This window comes from Herpailurus yagouaroundi, unplaced genomic scaffold (assembly GCF_014898765.1).
Source record: "Herpailurus yagouaroundi ecotype Mexico unplaced genomic scaffold, PumYag 419, whole genome shotgun sequence".
In the NCBI taxonomy this organism is placed as follows: Eukaryota; Metazoa; Chordata; class Mammalia; order Carnivora; family Felidae; genus Herpailurus; species Herpailurus yagouaroundi.
Genome location: NW_024412636.1, coordinates 264,634 through 280,810, shown reverse-complemented (window position 1 = coordinate 280,810; position 16,177 = coordinate 264,634). Strand labels below are relative to the sequence as shown.

The following is a 16,177-nucleotide window of genomic DNA, read 5'->3' as shown; positions in this document are numbered from 1 at the left end:
TCTTGTTACCTTTGTTAACCTTTACCATAAATAACATCTGTTCCCGAACAAGCAAGGTCATTTCTCACTCAAGTTGAGTATTTGTGAGACAGAAGTTTCTCACGTTTCTGTATCTTTGTCCATTAAATCCCTGACTCTAGGATACAGAGATCATATATAACAGGATTCAAGAGGCATTACCTGTATTGATTGTCCTTCCAGCATCCATTCTCCCTACCCGCTTACCTGAATTACATTTGGGGATCTTACGGTTCAGGGGAAGGGAACTGCATGCCCAGCTTTAAGAGCAGAATGAAAGAGCTAGGTTAAGCTAAACAATCCATACTATCTCCCTATGAATATTGATTGGTGGACTGAAAACCCAAGCAGTTGGTTAAGCATCTGACTCTTGATTTCAGCTTAGGTCTCGCCAACTGTGAGATTGAGCCCGCATCAGGCTGTGCACTGACAGGGTGAAGCCTGCTTGGGATTCTCTCTCCCTCCCTCTCTGCCCCTCCCATGCTCTATCAAAACAAATAAACAAAACAAAACAAACCCAAGCTGACCCAAAGTTCAGTCTCAGGACTTGGCTTGCAATGCTGGGTAGAATACATCCTGCTAGACGCAGAGCAAATGTAATACCAGAAGCTGCTGTCAGCAACTCACACCCACCGCTCAGTCTTCAGTTATATAGACCAATAAACTCTCTTTAGTGTTGGAACAAGTCAGACCTACCAGTACTTAAAACTAAGAGCATCCTGATGATACCATTTATCTTGCCACAGTCTGCTAATGTCCTTGCTGCGTGCACAATGATCCTGTCTTTGCCCATAGTGTTCCTTTTGCCTGCAGCACCCTGCGTCCACTCTGCAAATATTCCCTGTTTATGCCTACTTATCATCTGAGACAATTTAGACATCCTGGATTTATCATAGTTCCACCACTTAGTAGTTCTGTGGCCTTAGGTGACTTACACAACCTGTTTCATTTCTATTGTGAAATTGACATAGTAGTATTTACCCTTCTGTTCTCATTTTTCATCACTCATGAAATTGGGACACTTGCCTTACAGACCTGTTATTAAAAAGAGGGAACAGCATATAAGGTGCTCAGAACAGATCTATGTAAACTTCTCAGTATTTCAAAACTCAAAACCCCATGATCGGCAGTCAAATCTATTACGTGGCCTTACCCAACTCCATGTACAGCTGGGAGGCTCAGGGGCTTTGTAAGAGCTCTGTTAGCCTTTTATTTATTTATATATACATATATTTATTTATTTACTTACTTACTTATATAAATATACAACCCTGAGATCAAGAGTTGTACGCTCTTCTGACTGAACCAGCTGGGCGCCCCTAGCTTTGTTAGTCTTTAAATCACCAGACTTAAGATTTACAGGTCTTGCCCGACTGGAATCCTATCTTTTTTTTTTATCTCCACCCTATAGGTCTGGCATGTGAGATATCATGGCTAAACAAATAAAGGAGCAAAGACAGTGACACTAAACTGCCTTATTTTTGTGCCAACAGCCTCAACTTAATGCTGTGTTTCTTAGCCACCCTGTAAATTTGAACAGCATATTTGTAGTGCTAAGACTTTCTGTACTCATATCCCAGTATCAGTCATATATATCTTATCTACCTATGCATCCACAATCAACGATCTATCATTAGATCACATCACTAATCCATAAGACCACAGCTGTAAACTGGCCAGCAGGCTGAATTTGGCCTACAGCGTTGCTTTGCCCTGTATCATGTTATAAGAACTAGAAAACCTCACACAGAAATCCTGATATGAGGCAACACTGAACCCACATGCCTGCACAGTAATTGTCAATACAAGTGAAAAACCTTAATATTAAATCAGTCCATGTTGTGAGCATGTAATACATTTAATGCAATACATTTAATTGGGTAGGGGGAAAAAACCCTCTTTACATTAAAAAGACATTTTCCAGTTCTGTCTGACCCAACAAGCAACAGAGGTAGTAGTTTCACCTAGCAACACTCATTCATGTGTCCCCTAGCACCCATTTAAGGACCTCAATACTGCATTGGAGAGCAGGTGTGGCAGGCAAGCACCCCCTCCCCCACCCCTGGCCAAAGATGCCCACATTCCAATCCCCAAAACTTGTGAACATATCACCTTACATGGCAAATGGGACTTTGCAGCTGTAACTAAGTTAAGGATCTTGGGATAGGGGAAGGTTATCCTGGATTACTCGATGGCCCCAGTATCATCCACAAGGATCTTTATAAGGAGACCAAGGATCAGAGTCCAAGAAAGCATGACTACAGAAGCAGAGGTTGGAGTGAGTGGCCACTAGTCAAGGAATGCAGACATCCTCTAGAAGCTTGAAAAGGCAAGGAAGGATTCTCCCTTAGAGCTTCCAGAAGGAAAGTAGCCCTGTTTTTTCCGTTTAGTCCTGTAAAACCCATTTCCAACTTTTGCCTTCCAGAAGTGTAATAATTCAAAGTGTTTGAAGTCACTAAGTTTGTGGTAATTTGTTACAACAGCAATATAGAAACTAAAACAGATTTTGGTACCTGGAAGTGGAGTGCTACTGTAACAAATACCTTAAGATGTAGAAGTGGTTTTGGAACTGAAGAATGGACACAGGCTGGAAGAATTATGGGTATGATAGAATGCTTTCCACGGATTGTTACTATAAACATGAATGTTAACAATTCTGTCAGTGAGGACTCAGAAGGAAGTGAAGAGCCTAATAGAAAATCTGTAGTCTTAGAGAATACATAAACAGACTGTGAATAGAAATACAGACACTAAAAGCACAGCTGGTGAGGGCTCAGAAGGAATTGGGTAATGTTATCGGAAACTGGAAGAAAGAGGAACCCTTATATGGTAGAAACATAGCTGAGTTGTACCCAACAGTTATGTGGAAGGCAGAACTTGCACATAACAAACTTGGATATTTAGCTGAAGGGATTTTTTTCATTTCTTTTTGATGCTTATAGTAAAATGCAAGAGCAAAGAGATAAATCTAGGGAAGAACGGTTAAAACAGAACCTGAACTTAATGCAGAAATCTCAGCCTATCCACACTGCAAAAGATGCTAAAATTAGGAGACTCACAGGGAAGCGTGCTCTGGAGAAAAAGCCAAGGTGTGGTTGAGCCCCCTTTTTCTACTGCCTCAGAATGACCAAAAGGTCATATTTGTCCACACAGATAGGTTAGGAGATTAGGCGTGTGACTCATGAATACTCTCAACCATCTCAGCAGAACCCAGGAATAGAGATGGGATTACCCAGGAAAGTTCTGTGGAGGCACCTCTTGTCCAATGAAGTGAATTTCCGTGACATCCACAGAAGATCAAGGTTGAGAATTTTTATACCAGCCGAAACACTGCCAGCCTGGACTCGGAGGGATGGAGAAAGGATCAAATTAAAGAAGTCTGTTAAATTCCCGAAATTCTGTAAGCAGGAAACAAGCTGACAAAACTACTCAGTTATGAACAAGCACTACCTTTCATGAAAAAGAAGGGAGGACTCAGGAAGGCAGCTTGAGCCCGGAGAATACCCTCAGGCCTTAAACTGGACACTGTTTGCCCAGCTAGATTTTTAAATTGGTTGAGACCAGTGACTCCTTTTTCCCTTTCATTTCTTCCCATTTCGAAGGACCATGTCTATTACTGATGTCCAATACCTATCTTACCATTGACATTTGGGGAGCAGATCACTTAAAAACCTGTTATAAAACCACAGATGGAGAGGGATTTTGCCCCACGATAGATCATGCTCAGCTCTTACCTAGACCTGATTTAGACAATGAGACTTGGACTTTGGAGCTGAGAGTTGGGAGGTTTTTTTCTTTGGTGTATAATGGGTTGACACGTTGGGGGATGCTGGGAAGAAATGAATGCATTTTGCATGTGAGATGACTGTGAATCTTTAGGGGCCAGAAGCCAGACTGAGGTAGGAAGAGTAATGCCCTGTCAGAGATGTACATGTCCTAATCCCCAAAACCTGGGAGTTACCTTACATGGCCAAAGGACTTTGGGGGTGTGATTAAGTTACATCATTAACAGGAAACTAATACAGTGATTGATTCCTTCACTTGGGGCAGAAAAAAAAAACAACCCAGAATGGATCTTGTAGAATGCTGTCCTTAGCAGAAAATAAGGATGTGACAATATGAGCATAAAATAATAAAAAGTAATTTGTAAAAGTCCACGGGTTCACAATTTGCTACGTTAAAATATACAGGGGCATCTGGGTGGCTCAGTCGGTTAAGCATCAGACTCTTGATTTCAGCTCACATCATGATTTCACATTTCTGGAGTTCGAGCCCCATGTTGGGCTCTGTGCTGACAAGGCAGAGCCAGCTTGCAATCCTCTCTCTGCCCCTCCCCTGCACGCTCTTTCTCAAAATAAATAAGTGAGCTTAAGAAAAAAAGCATATGAGGGGCGCCTGGGTGGCTCAGTCGGTTGAGCATCCAAGTTCGGCTCAGGTCACGATCTCACGGTTTGTGAGTTCAAGCCCGCGTCGGCCTCTGTGCTGACAGCTCAGAGCATGGAGCCTGCTTCGGATTCTGTCTCCTCTCTCTGCCCCCCCCCCCCCCCCCCGCTTGTGCTCTGTCTCTCAAAAATAAATAAAGGTTTAAAAAAATTTAAAAAGAGTGTATGAAAACTAGTTACAAAGATATGAACATGAAGTTCTTTTAAAGGAACTTATAATTATATACATGTGTACTTTTCGCCCGTGAACTGAATCAAAATGTCCCAAATCAGCTAAACAATCCAGAAAATGTAGAAACTACACAAAGAACAAAAAGGTCTGATCAACACCTGTGGTCTAATATTAAAAAAATATTGCAAGACCACTTTGCTTCTAGAAAAAAGGGTCCAAACACTTTAAATGTGCTTGAAGGGGGGCGCCTGGGTGGCTCAGTCAGTTAAGCATCCAACTTCGGCTCAGGTCCTCATCGTGCAGTCTCAGTTTGAACCCCACATTGGGCTCTGTGCTGCAGCTCAGAGCCTGGAGCCTGCTTCAGAGTCTGTGTCTCCCTCTCTCTGCCCCTCCCCAACTCGTGCTCTCTTTCAAAAATAAATATTTAAAAAATTGTTTTAATGTGCTTGAAAGATAGGGGCTAGACCTGTTGTATACGACCGTATTAAGAAAAACTGTTATGAAAGAGGATTTGGGGCACCTGGGTGGCTTGGTTGGTTAAGCATCCAACTTTGGTCCAAGTCACGATCTCACGGTCCGGGAGTTCGAGCCCCGCGTCGGGCTCTGTGCAGGCAGCCCTGAGCCTGGAGCCTGCTTCAGATTCTGTGTCTCCCTCTCTCTCTGCCCCTCCCCCACTTGTGCTCTGTCTCTAGCTCTCAAAAATAAATAAATGTTAAAAAAAAAAAAAAAGAGGATTCAGCCTCACTTCCAGAATCTGATTTTAATCACCTTTGGAATTCTGTCCTAACCTAGGGCTAACCAGCCCCAAATACCAGAAACTCCCACTGACAACCTGAGATGAGAGGACATCCACTTTCTCCTGCATCTGATTGCTTATACTCAAGAAAAGCATTAAAAAAGGAATACGGTAGGGACACCGGGGTGGCTTAGTCCGTTAAGCCACCAACTCTTGATTTTGGCTCAAGTCATAATCTCACAGTTAGTGCAATCAGCCCCACATTGGACTCTGTGCTGTCAGCTGTGCTGATAGCATGGAGCCTGCTTGCAATTTCCTCTCCCTGTCTCAAAATAAACATTTTTTTTTGAAAAAATGGAATATGGTAGAATTATTAAGATCCTTAGGAAGGTGTATGACTGGAACATCACAAAGGCAGAAAAAATGTAAAGTTCTTAGTAAAACTTTAAACCATGGTATTTGTAGTGTTTCTGCTTGAAAATTTCAAAACCAGATTTTAAAAAAAATTTAAGTTTATTTTGAGAGAGAGAGAGAGAGTGAGTGAGCAAGCACGCAAGGGGGAAAGAGGCAGGAGGGAGAGAATCTTAAGCAGGCTCCACGCTCGGTGCATGGGGCTTGATCCCATGACTGGGATCACGATCTGAGCCGAAATCAAGAGTCAGTCGTTTAACCGATTGAGCCACCCAGGCATCCCAAAACCAGATTAAATTTCTATTCAAAGTTTAAATTTTGGACATATTTGGAACCAAGGCCTCAATGCCTGAGAAAAACCGATTTTCAAAATGTTGCTCTGGTTTAACAGAGTATGCATCAAAGTTTAAAATAGACTACTAAAAAAGTAATAAAATAGTAGACTGCTCCTCCTTGCACCAGATCATTAGAGAATCTCTCAATCAGGAGGAGCCAAGTAGCTGTTGTCCCTGGAGGGATGTGGGCTGTTCTCCAGAGTTTTCTACAGCACCACCTCCCCCATCTCCCAGCTGACCTGCTTCATTCATAGCACCATCTGCTGCCTTCCAAAGGCTCAGGAGTTAGTGGCATACATTAAAGGTGTCCCTGAACTGGTTCAGCCAGGTATTCTTTCAGACCTGCCAAACATCCTGAGAGGTATTCCTCTCAGTTGGCATGCGGCAATCTGGTGGCACTGTAGGAAGTTTGCATAAAAATAGTATGTACCATTTATTATTCCAGTAAGTGCTAAGCCCTTTGCCAATGTCTCATGTAATCCATCATAGTGATCCTGCAAAATAAATACAAGGTTTTCTCACTTTACAGATGAGGAAAGTGGAGCTTAGAAATCTTGTTGTTTCAAATGTAAGCCAACAACAGACTTAGAACTGAGATTCCAGTGAAGTCTGACACCACAGCCCATATTGGCTGCATGATGCCACTGTTTCAAAAATGAGCAAGGCCGTGAAGCTAAAATCAGGTTTTTGGAGGCACAGATACGGCAGTACCAACAGACCTTGGGGGAAAAAGTGCAAGATAATTTGCACAGCTTTTTTAAATTTTTTTTAAGGTTTATTTATTTTGGGGAGAGAGTGAGTGAGCACAAGTGGGGAGGGGTGGAGAGAGAGGGAGACACAGAATCCAAAGCAGGCTCCAGGATCCACGCTTATCAGCACAGAGCCCGACGCAGGGCTTGAACTCACGGACTGGACAGCGAGATCGTAACCTGAGCTGAAGTCAGATGCTTAACTGGCTGAGCCACCCAGTCACCCTAGATAACTTGCACAGCTTTTAGAAGTCACATATATTAATTCTTGGGGTCTTCTATTCTGGACTTGCCTTAAGAAATTTAAGGTCCTTTCACTAATTTGTTGTTTATGACTAAAGTATCAGTGTAGATGTTTATCATCCATGGCTGCTAAAACTATTTGATGCAACGTTGATGGAAGACTTTATAATGGATAGAAAACACTGAAATCACTAGAATCTACTAACCAAGCTTAGTATCAAAAGTAAGGCAATCTGACATTACCTACCTCCTGATACGATGCAAAAGGAAGTATGCAGCACCCACTATGATGTATCTAGCCTAAAAAAATAATCAAAATATAATCAAGCTTCTAGATCTATTACTAAACTCGGGGAGATAAAACCGTATGAAACAATACGACAGGAATACAATCAGCCAAATGCAAGTCATTAGGAATTCCTCAATTTGTTTTTCCAATAAGGACAGGCAACTATTACAAATATAAGACATTACCAAATGCGATGTATATAGAACATTTGGATCCTGATCCAACAAACCAACTAGAAAAAATTAAAATGAAATCAAGTGGGAAATTCACGTTTTCTCCATACATTACCACTTACCACTTTACAAATATTCCAATTCCAAGGCATTTTTTTGGTTGATCTGATTCAGAAACCTAGTTAATGAAACACGTTTGTAAGAAGTTGATATTAACTTGGCAGCTAGAATGACTGTGAGCTAATTCTACAAACTGGCATGAAAATACTAGAGTGAATAGACTTTCTCTTCCATTCACAAGAGAGAATCAGCAAAGGTTTTAGGCCAATGACCAGTTTTTGCTTCTGCTCTCAGCTGTAGTTTAAAATTTCAAAAAACAAAAATCTTACCCTTGAATTTTTGTCCGATTTAGAAAAAAGAAAAATCTATAAGCTCTGACCTCTGCCACATCTGTTCAGGTTCACTGTGTAGAAACTATCGCCCAAAAATATTAGTGGACAAGTGACCACAGCTTGGAGAGAAGTGTCACCTCACCTGTTAACACCATGTAATGTGTACAAATATAGTTTGACCCTTCCCAATTAAAAATACCACGTGGAAGCACTGAATGAATGCCCATCCAAGTGGCCTTATACCTAGATTAGCCAAAAATCTTCTGACGTTGAGCCATTCAACCAGGTGCAATCAATTCTTGATGAGAAGGCTCTTAAGAGCTCCAGTGATCAGATAAGGCTGCCTCACAAATGGCAGGTGCATCAGCTAAGCAACAAGCACATTTGCCTATTGCATTGCTCATGGTGGCCTGATCCATGAAGTATAAATATACAGGCAGAATGACTGGAGATCCCAATTCTCCTTCCAGGGAACTGTCCCTCGTTCTATTCCACTTGCACCCACTTTAAGTGGAGGTCCCATTGTGATACCGTTGCTCCTATGACTATCATTATTTGGGGCACAAGAAGGCAAGCGAACTGCAACTAAGAATATCTGAAATGAACCTAAGGGAAAAGGATGGTTACTCTGGGAAGACAAAGCCACGAAGTAGCCACACTTAGGAAAGAAGTCCATCTCAATTGAAGTGGAAAAATTCATACTGAGAAGTCATTGAATTAACTAACTCTGTTTCTGCTTGGTCACTTAACAATGTTCCCTGGGGAGACAAGAGTCGTCCAGTTCTAGGCCCTTGGTTGGTGGGTCACACTGCAAAGTAACTACCAAGAAAAACGCAGTGCTGAAAACCAAGAACCACAATAGTAGGGAGAAAAAAGATCAGGAAATATCAAGACTAAAATGCATCCACACTACTCAACAGAATTGCAGCTACGTTCCTTGTAAAAGGTTTGTTGTGGGGTTGAAAATGGAACAGATGTGAAGCAGGTATGTTTAACGAATGTTCTTTCAGTTCTAAAGCAAGCAAGAAAGGGTAATTACATATAAACCCCTGTAACCAAGAGCATAAGCACAGGACTGAGTTTTCAAATTCCAACTGCACCACTGGGGCTATGACCTCAGTTACGTACCCCAGTGGTTTTCAACCCACTGGTACCGTAGAATCATCTAGAAGCTTACAAAACACCAATAGCTTAGGGACCCACCCAAATTAGACCTAGATGCCTGCAAGCCTAATTCTAGCGGCTACCAGCACCCAGCCACGAGGCTGGTAAGATTCCTGCTTCACTGCTTCACAGTCGCTCGCTCCACACAGCAAGCACACCAGACTCACAACAGTACCCCGGCACTTCAGGTCACACACAGGAAATACGATGTCTAATGCTTCCTAGGACATAACAGAATCCAACAAGAAAACCACGTGCTCCGAATCTTTTAGAGAACTTTGAAAAGTCATTAGCTTAGACTGCCACAACAAATACTAATGCATATTAAAGCAAACACATCCAAAACAGAAAATAAGAGACAGATGGTAAAAGTATGCACCAAACACTGAACTCCCCCCAAATATCAAGGTTTTACCTTGGGGGACTTTAAGTGCACAAGGTTACAAGTGCACCTGTACCAGACAGCAGAACCTAAACGTTTCCTGAAATCGACTACCCAATGCCCTTTGATACTCATCAAAGCAGTACGTGCAAGTTTTTGTACATTGGAGTACAGTGCTGCACGAGACTCCGAATAAAGCAGACGTGCTTCAGATGTAACCAGTGCATCACGAAATCACCTCCATCATCGCAATCCAGCATATCGGTTGTGTAGAGAGAATTCTGGACTTATCTACAATAGGAAAAGGAAGGAAGTATCAAAGCAAGGGGTGCCTGGCTGGCTCGGTCTGATGGGCACATGACTCAATCTTGGGGTTGTGGGTTTGACCCCATGTTGGGTGTAGAGATTACTCAAGTAAAACTTTAAAAAGAAGGGAAATTTGGGGGGGGTCAGTCAGTTGAGCATCCACTTACTGATTTTGGCTCAGGTCATGATCTCTAGGGTCACGGGATCAAGCCCTGCTTCAGCTCCACACTCAGCGTGGAGCCTGCTTGAGATTCTCTCTTCCTCTCCTCCCCCACCTCCCGTTCACAGGTGCATACTCTGTATTAAAAACGTTTTGGGGGTGCCTGAGTGGCTCAGTCGGTTAAGCATCCGACTTCAGCTCAGGTCATGATCTCACGGTTTGTGAGCTCAAGCCCCCCATTGGGCTCTGGGGCTGACAGCTCAGAGCCTGGAGCCCACTTCAGATTCTGTCTCCCTGTCTGCCCCTCCGCTGCTTTCACTCTGTCTCTCTGTCTCAAAAATAAACATTAAAAAATTTTTTTTTAATTTTCTTGAAATTTTATTTTCGAAGCAGAGAGACAGAGCACGAATGGGGGAGGGGCAGAGAGAGCCAAAGCTGACTCCAGGGTCCGAGCTGTCGGCACAGAGCCTGACACAAAGAGCCTGACACGGGGCTCAAACTCACGAACTGTAAGATCATGGCCTGAGCTGAAGTTGGGACACTTAACCAACAGGGCCACCCAGCCACCCCTAAAATACTTTTTTTTAAATAATTTAAAAATAAGATAAAGTGTCACACCAAGAATGCAAAGACCAGTCAAATTAACATTTTAAAATAGTACCTAAAAGTGTAGTTTTCTTTGCTATGCATATCTAAGTTAGGTGGGATGTTCAACTTCAAGGTTATTAAATAAGCTTTCTACCTCAAGCTAGGTGGACCACTACACTTCCCAGAAAAAAATGTCTCATACTCTGCTATGATTAGAAAACCCAAGCATCTGACCCCGACTCTAGAATTGCTATTAAAAACAGGTTTCAGGGGCGCCTGGGTGGCGCAGTCGGTTAAGCGTCCAACTTCAGCCAGGTCACGATCTCGCGGTCCGGGAGTTCGAGCCCCGCGTCAGGCTCTGGGCTGATGGCTCAGAGCCTGGAGCCTGTTTCCGATTCTGTGTCTCCCTCTCTCTCTGCCCCTCCCCCGTTCATGCTCTGCCTCTCTCTGTCCCAAAAATAAATAAACGGTGAAAAAAAAACTTTAAAAAAAAAAAAAAAATAAAAACAGGTTTCATGTAACATTTAACATGAAAAATCATATATATATATATATACACACGTATATTATGTGTGTGTATACACACACACACACACACACACACACACACACATGGTTTTAGAAGTTTTGTTTCCACAACTTCAACAGAAACAGGACTATAATTTATATCAAGAAAACCAACTTTTCCTTTTGTGGCTTTTTTAGAGATACTTAACATTTATGAAGAACCTATGGTCTGGGGTACCCGGCATCATTCTGGGTATAACCTGGCTTTGCTGAGCTAGTGAGATTACATTCTACATCCCTAGCAATTGCACAACAAATTTATGAACTCAAAGCAACATCTGAACAAGGCATAATACGTGCTAAAAGCATTACGTGAAAAGATACTGGGGATGGAGACCGATAACTAAATTTTCAAGAGAAACACGTACCACTGCAAGGAAAAATAGTAGTCTTAAACGATCGATAAAGGTCTGTATGAAAAGTAAAACTAATGAAATGCAACATTCATACTTTTAAAATAGTCGTGCCAAAACAAGTTCAAGCTGGACCTAATAATCAGGACTCTACAGCAGGAAAAATAGAAGACATAAATAAGGTGACACCAGGAAGAAAAAAATAATTAGTAAATACAGGACATTCAAGAAAACTGCTCTGGTCTCTTCAAAAACAAACCAAAAACCCATGGTTATGAGGGGGAAAGGTAGGGAACTGTTAGATATAGAGTCTAAATAAACTTATCAACCAAACACAACTTACATACCCTGACTAGATCCAGTTTGGAAAACCTGGCGATGTTGATTTTGGTACAACCGGCACTGTTTGAATTATTTTATTAAGGATCAGATGGTACTAGAGAAATAAGGTCAAATTTTCTAAGTATGATAATGGATTGCAATCCTTGTGATTGAGAGAGAACATCTTAGTTCTTAGGACATGTAAGCCACAATAAGAGTAAGTGTCAGGTGTACCAACTTATTTTCAAATGGCTCAGCAAATGTTTGCTGTTAAATCTAGGTGGGGAGTAGAAAGTGTTCAATGTTTTGTTTTTTTTTTAATGTAAGCTCTAAGCCCACTGTGGGGCTTGATCTTGAATTCAAGATCAAAAGTTGCAGGTTCTACCGACTGAGCCAGCCAGGCGCCCCTAAGTGTACAGATTATTCTTTGAACTTCTTCAAAATAAGTTTGTAGGCAAAAGCTTGCCATCTGATCCACTTCATTTAAGTCACTGATGAACCAGCTTCAAGAAGCTGAAGAGAAACAGCCATTCCAGAAGTAGGCAAAAAGGTAGCAAAGTTCCATGAGGATGCAAAGATGAAATTTTATGTTACACAATGAAAAACTCATTGTAGTACCTTCACTAATCTTTCCATCATCCCCTCAACCCTTTGTCACAAGAGAAATCCTTGACCTTTTTATCTAGCCTGCAAGGATAGGAATCTCAGTCACTATTATAGAAACGGAGGATTGGTTTCTTCCTAGTCCAGATCCCCCAGAGGAAGAATTCAAGTTTTCTTAACCAAAGGTGAAAGCTGCTAAATCCCCAAGCAAACCTCACTTTTGAAAGAACCATTCGCCAATCAAGGGAATGTTAATTACGGTCCGAAGAAAAGTTTTTAAAAAGTTGCTTAAAACCAGGGCGCCAGGGGGGACTCAGTCAGTTTAAGCATCGACTCTTGATTTCGGCTCAGATCATGACCTCCCAAGTTCAGGATATCAAGTCCCGCATCAGGGTCTGAGCTTCAGCCTGGAGCCTGCTTGGGATTCTCTCTTCTCCCCACTCCCCCACATGTGCATGCTCTCTCAAAATAAATACACCTAAAAAAAGTTGCTTAAAACCCACTCTTATAACAAACCATTAATTGTTACAGGAACAGCTCATTGGCTTCCAGCACAGCTAAGTGAATTTCCCTAGAATTTTCATGTTGTACTTGCTCAATCATCAAGGTCAATGCAACTAAATGCTATCTTATGAAAGAACACTTATGTGGCCTGTGAATAGGCCCTCAGTTATGTTTATCAAAGAGCTTGGAACAAAAGGCTGCTAGGTACTACAAATGCAACACAAAGAACGGTTGTGTAAAGCAAAGCAGTTCTAAGTATCTCACTTGCTGGGTTTTTTAACTCGAGGCCAGAAACCTCATAGGAAAATAGCCCCGTGTGCACCACCCCCAAACCTGAATTTAACTACATTGAACAGTGATCCCCTTGAAAACAGGTCTTCCCTTACACTATTTGCAGTAGAAAGAAAAATTATCAAGATGCTGCTTAGTTAACATCTGAGATATACCATTTGCTCAGTAAAAATATCAAATGAAAAAGGAACTTGTAAGCTTGTATTCGTAAGTGAACGGACCTACACGACAGGACTTCGTTTTTTTGCCTGCTTTTGACTGTTAATTTGACAAAGTAGGAATTAGCATAGCATGGCTGAGGCACCAACACCTTAATCGTGCAATGATATATATCACACGAGGATGAAAATTCACAATACATCCAATGCAAAGAATCACATGGAGGGGAAAAACAATAAACTAAGTCAGGAAGGCATAAGCCACTAACTATAGTTAGCTTATGGGGAGTGGGGAACAAAAAAAGAAGAGGACACAAGACAGGAAGGATACTGGAGTTAGGTTCTAGGCTCTAGATAGCCATACATTTTTCAACCAAGTTTCCAGTAAGTCATGTACAAAGTGAGTTCCTTAAACCAAATGATTTCTAAGGTCCACCTCAACTCTAGATCAAATCCTAGAAAAAACAATCTAACATTTCAGATCCTTGTGAAGCCCAGGAAAACTGTTAAATGCTAAAACAGAACAATGGGGGCACCTGGGTGGTTCAATTGGTTGAGCGTCTGACTTTGGCTCAGGTCACGATCTCATGGTTTGTGGGTTCAAGCCCCAAGTGGGGCTCTGTGCTGACAGCTTCATGAAGCCTGCTTCAGATTCTGTGTCTCTCTGCCCCTCCCCCACTTGCTCACTCTCAAAAATAAAAATAAATAAAAAATAAAAACATAACAACAATGGCATTAAAACTATTGAGAGTGAACACCAGAGCTCAAGGACAGCAATATAATGGGTTACAAAGAGAAATAAAACTTTTACATCTTCGCAAACAGACACCTAAATAGCTAAAGCCTATGCTTCCTTATAACAGGTATTTTTCATTACTAAGACGTGACTTAGTACACAAAGAAAAGTCCAAACTGTCAGCTTTTAGTCCTCCACATTCCCCTCTTTAATATGGCATTTTGCACTATATACATTAATGAAAATTTGAAACAAACAAAAAGAACTTTAGTCAAACTCCCCTTCCTCCTCCAGCTTTATTGGATAGTTTAAAATTACATTTCTATTTTCTAGGACTTCAGTTGCTTTTTCCATCTGACTTTTAAAAACTGATTACAGCAAATGAAACACAGTTGTCTAAGTGATATAGTATACAAAAATAACATCTTGATTTCTGTGAAAATGCATTTCTCTGCAATTCCTGAATAACTCCAAATTATGCTAACTCTGAGCTTAGATGTTTACTCTGGGTTTTAGATTTAGTCTTTGAAAAAAATGTGTTCTAAACCTTTGTCATCACCTTATGTATATCCAGCATCAACGCTGTGATGAAGTTGTTCCTGTTTAGGCCTTTATCCCGATCTTTCTTGCACAGCCATTAACACACGTTTGTCTTTTTATTTTGTTTACTCCCACTCAACTGTATGTTCTATGTAGGGCCTGATACAGATGTTACTTGATGTTATTTAATAGCTACTGAGGTCAGACAATCCAAGGCCATCATTATGCTAAAATTAAAGTTATTTATGGAAGCTCATAGATACTTCCAGAATTGTTTTTACCTCCTACATGGGAACATATCCAAGAAACCCAGAACGGGCTTACTGGTCTGACTCAACTCTTCCCATTCATCAATCCCTATTCACCAGTGGCGCGGAAAGGGGGTTCTTTAACAAAGCATTATACATAACACCTCTACCAAACTAAACATAAACTTTTTTTTTGTAGTTAAATGCAGAAAGTCGATTTTTTTCCACCCCTTTCCTCCTTTTACACGGCAAGTAAAGCTCACTGGCCTGGGAGTAGCCTCTATCTGCCAACCTTTGGCCAGTGAAGAGGATTCAGAGAAAATAATACAACCATCAATCAGAAAAAGGAGGGGCGACAAAGGAAAATAATTAAGCTGTGGCTTCAATCGTGCATTCCCGTGCAAGGTGCCCTGACTCGCCACAGCGGTAACAGTTGACTTCACTTGTCTTGCTGCAATTGATGGCTACATGACCAGTTTCACCACACCTACAAAAAAAATAAAAAGAAGAGAAAGAAATTAAGATAATTTTCACAATGTGTTCAGAAAATACAAAACCATAGTGAAGCAATAATTAACTGAACAAAAAGCAGTTAACAAGTGAAGGAACATATTTTTTCCCCTCAAAACAGTCTCATTAACCCCTAAACTAAGAGCAGAAAGGAGGAATTAGATAACAAAGTACTCAATCGTGCAGCCTAAGCCATTACATTAAAATTAAAAATTTTCACTGTAAGAGATCCACCAATATCAAAACCAACACAACAATAACACTGGGAAAAATGCTGTTACCTTTTTAAAAAAGTTTTCAGTAATCTCTACATCAAACATGGGGCTCAAACTCACAACCTCAAAATCAAGAGTCGCATGCTCCACCAACTGAGCCATCCAGGTGCCCCAAGATGTTGAACCTTTATACAAATTAATCCCTAAGATCTCACTGGTATGTACGTATCAAAACTTACCAAATTTTACACTATAAATACGTACATTATATGTCACAACCACAAAGATTTCTGGTTGCAGGACAAAAGATTTGTGGATGGGGGTGGGGAGGTGCCTTAGTGGCTCAGTCAGTTAAGCATCCAACTTTGGCTTAGGTCATGATCTCTAGGTTCAGGATTTCAAGTCCACCATTGGGCTGTGTGTGAACAGTGCAGACCCTGCTTGGGATTTCCTCTCTCCCTTCTCTCTGCACCACCCCCACAAAAATAAACATTAAAAACAAAACAGGGGCGCCTGGGTGGCGCAGTCGGTTAAGCGTCCGACTTCAGCCAGGTCACGATCTCGCGGTCCG

At 41.4% G+C, this 16,177-nt stretch overlaps 1 protein-coding gene and 2 long non-coding RNA genes across 6 annotated transcripts in view; all 3 read right to left on the bottom strand.

The window, feature by feature from the left end:
* Nucleotides 1-1,306: 1,306 nt before the first annotated feature.
* Nucleotides 1,307-13,981, bottom strand: LOC121022535 (uncharacterized). The gene is made up of 3 exons (XR_005786989.1): nucleotides 12,846-13,981; nucleotides 3,587-3,588; nucleotides 1,307-1,318 (listed from the first exon to the last, which is right to left on the bottom strand). It is a non-coding gene; the product is annotated as an uncharacterized LOC121022535 (long non-coding RNA).
* A 291-nt stretch (nucleotides 13,982-14,272) lies between these two features.
* Nucleotides 14,273-16,177, bottom strand: part of LOC121022536 (uncharacterized) — a 15,550-nt gene continuing 13,645 nt past the window's right edge. The window contains exon 2 of the long non-coding RNA XR_005786990.1: nucleotides 14,273-14,374. This is a non-coding gene — a long non-coding RNA (uncharacterized LOC121022536). The remainder of the gene's footprint in view (nucleotides 14,375-16,177) is intronic.
* CNBP (CCHC-type zinc finger nucleic acid binding protein) overlaps nucleotides 14,360-16,177 on the bottom strand; it is a 15,603-nt gene continuing 13,785 nt past the window's right edge. For all 4 annotated transcript variants that reach the window (XM_040463724.1, XM_040463722.1, XM_040463723.1 and 1 more), the window contains exon 5: nucleotides 14,360-15,368. In XM_040463724.1, coding sequence (XP_040319658.1) covers nucleotides 15,251-15,368 — 118 coding nt within the window. In that variant the 3' untranslated portion in view covers nucleotides 14,360-15,250. The remainder of the gene's footprint in view (nucleotides 15,369-16,177) is intronic.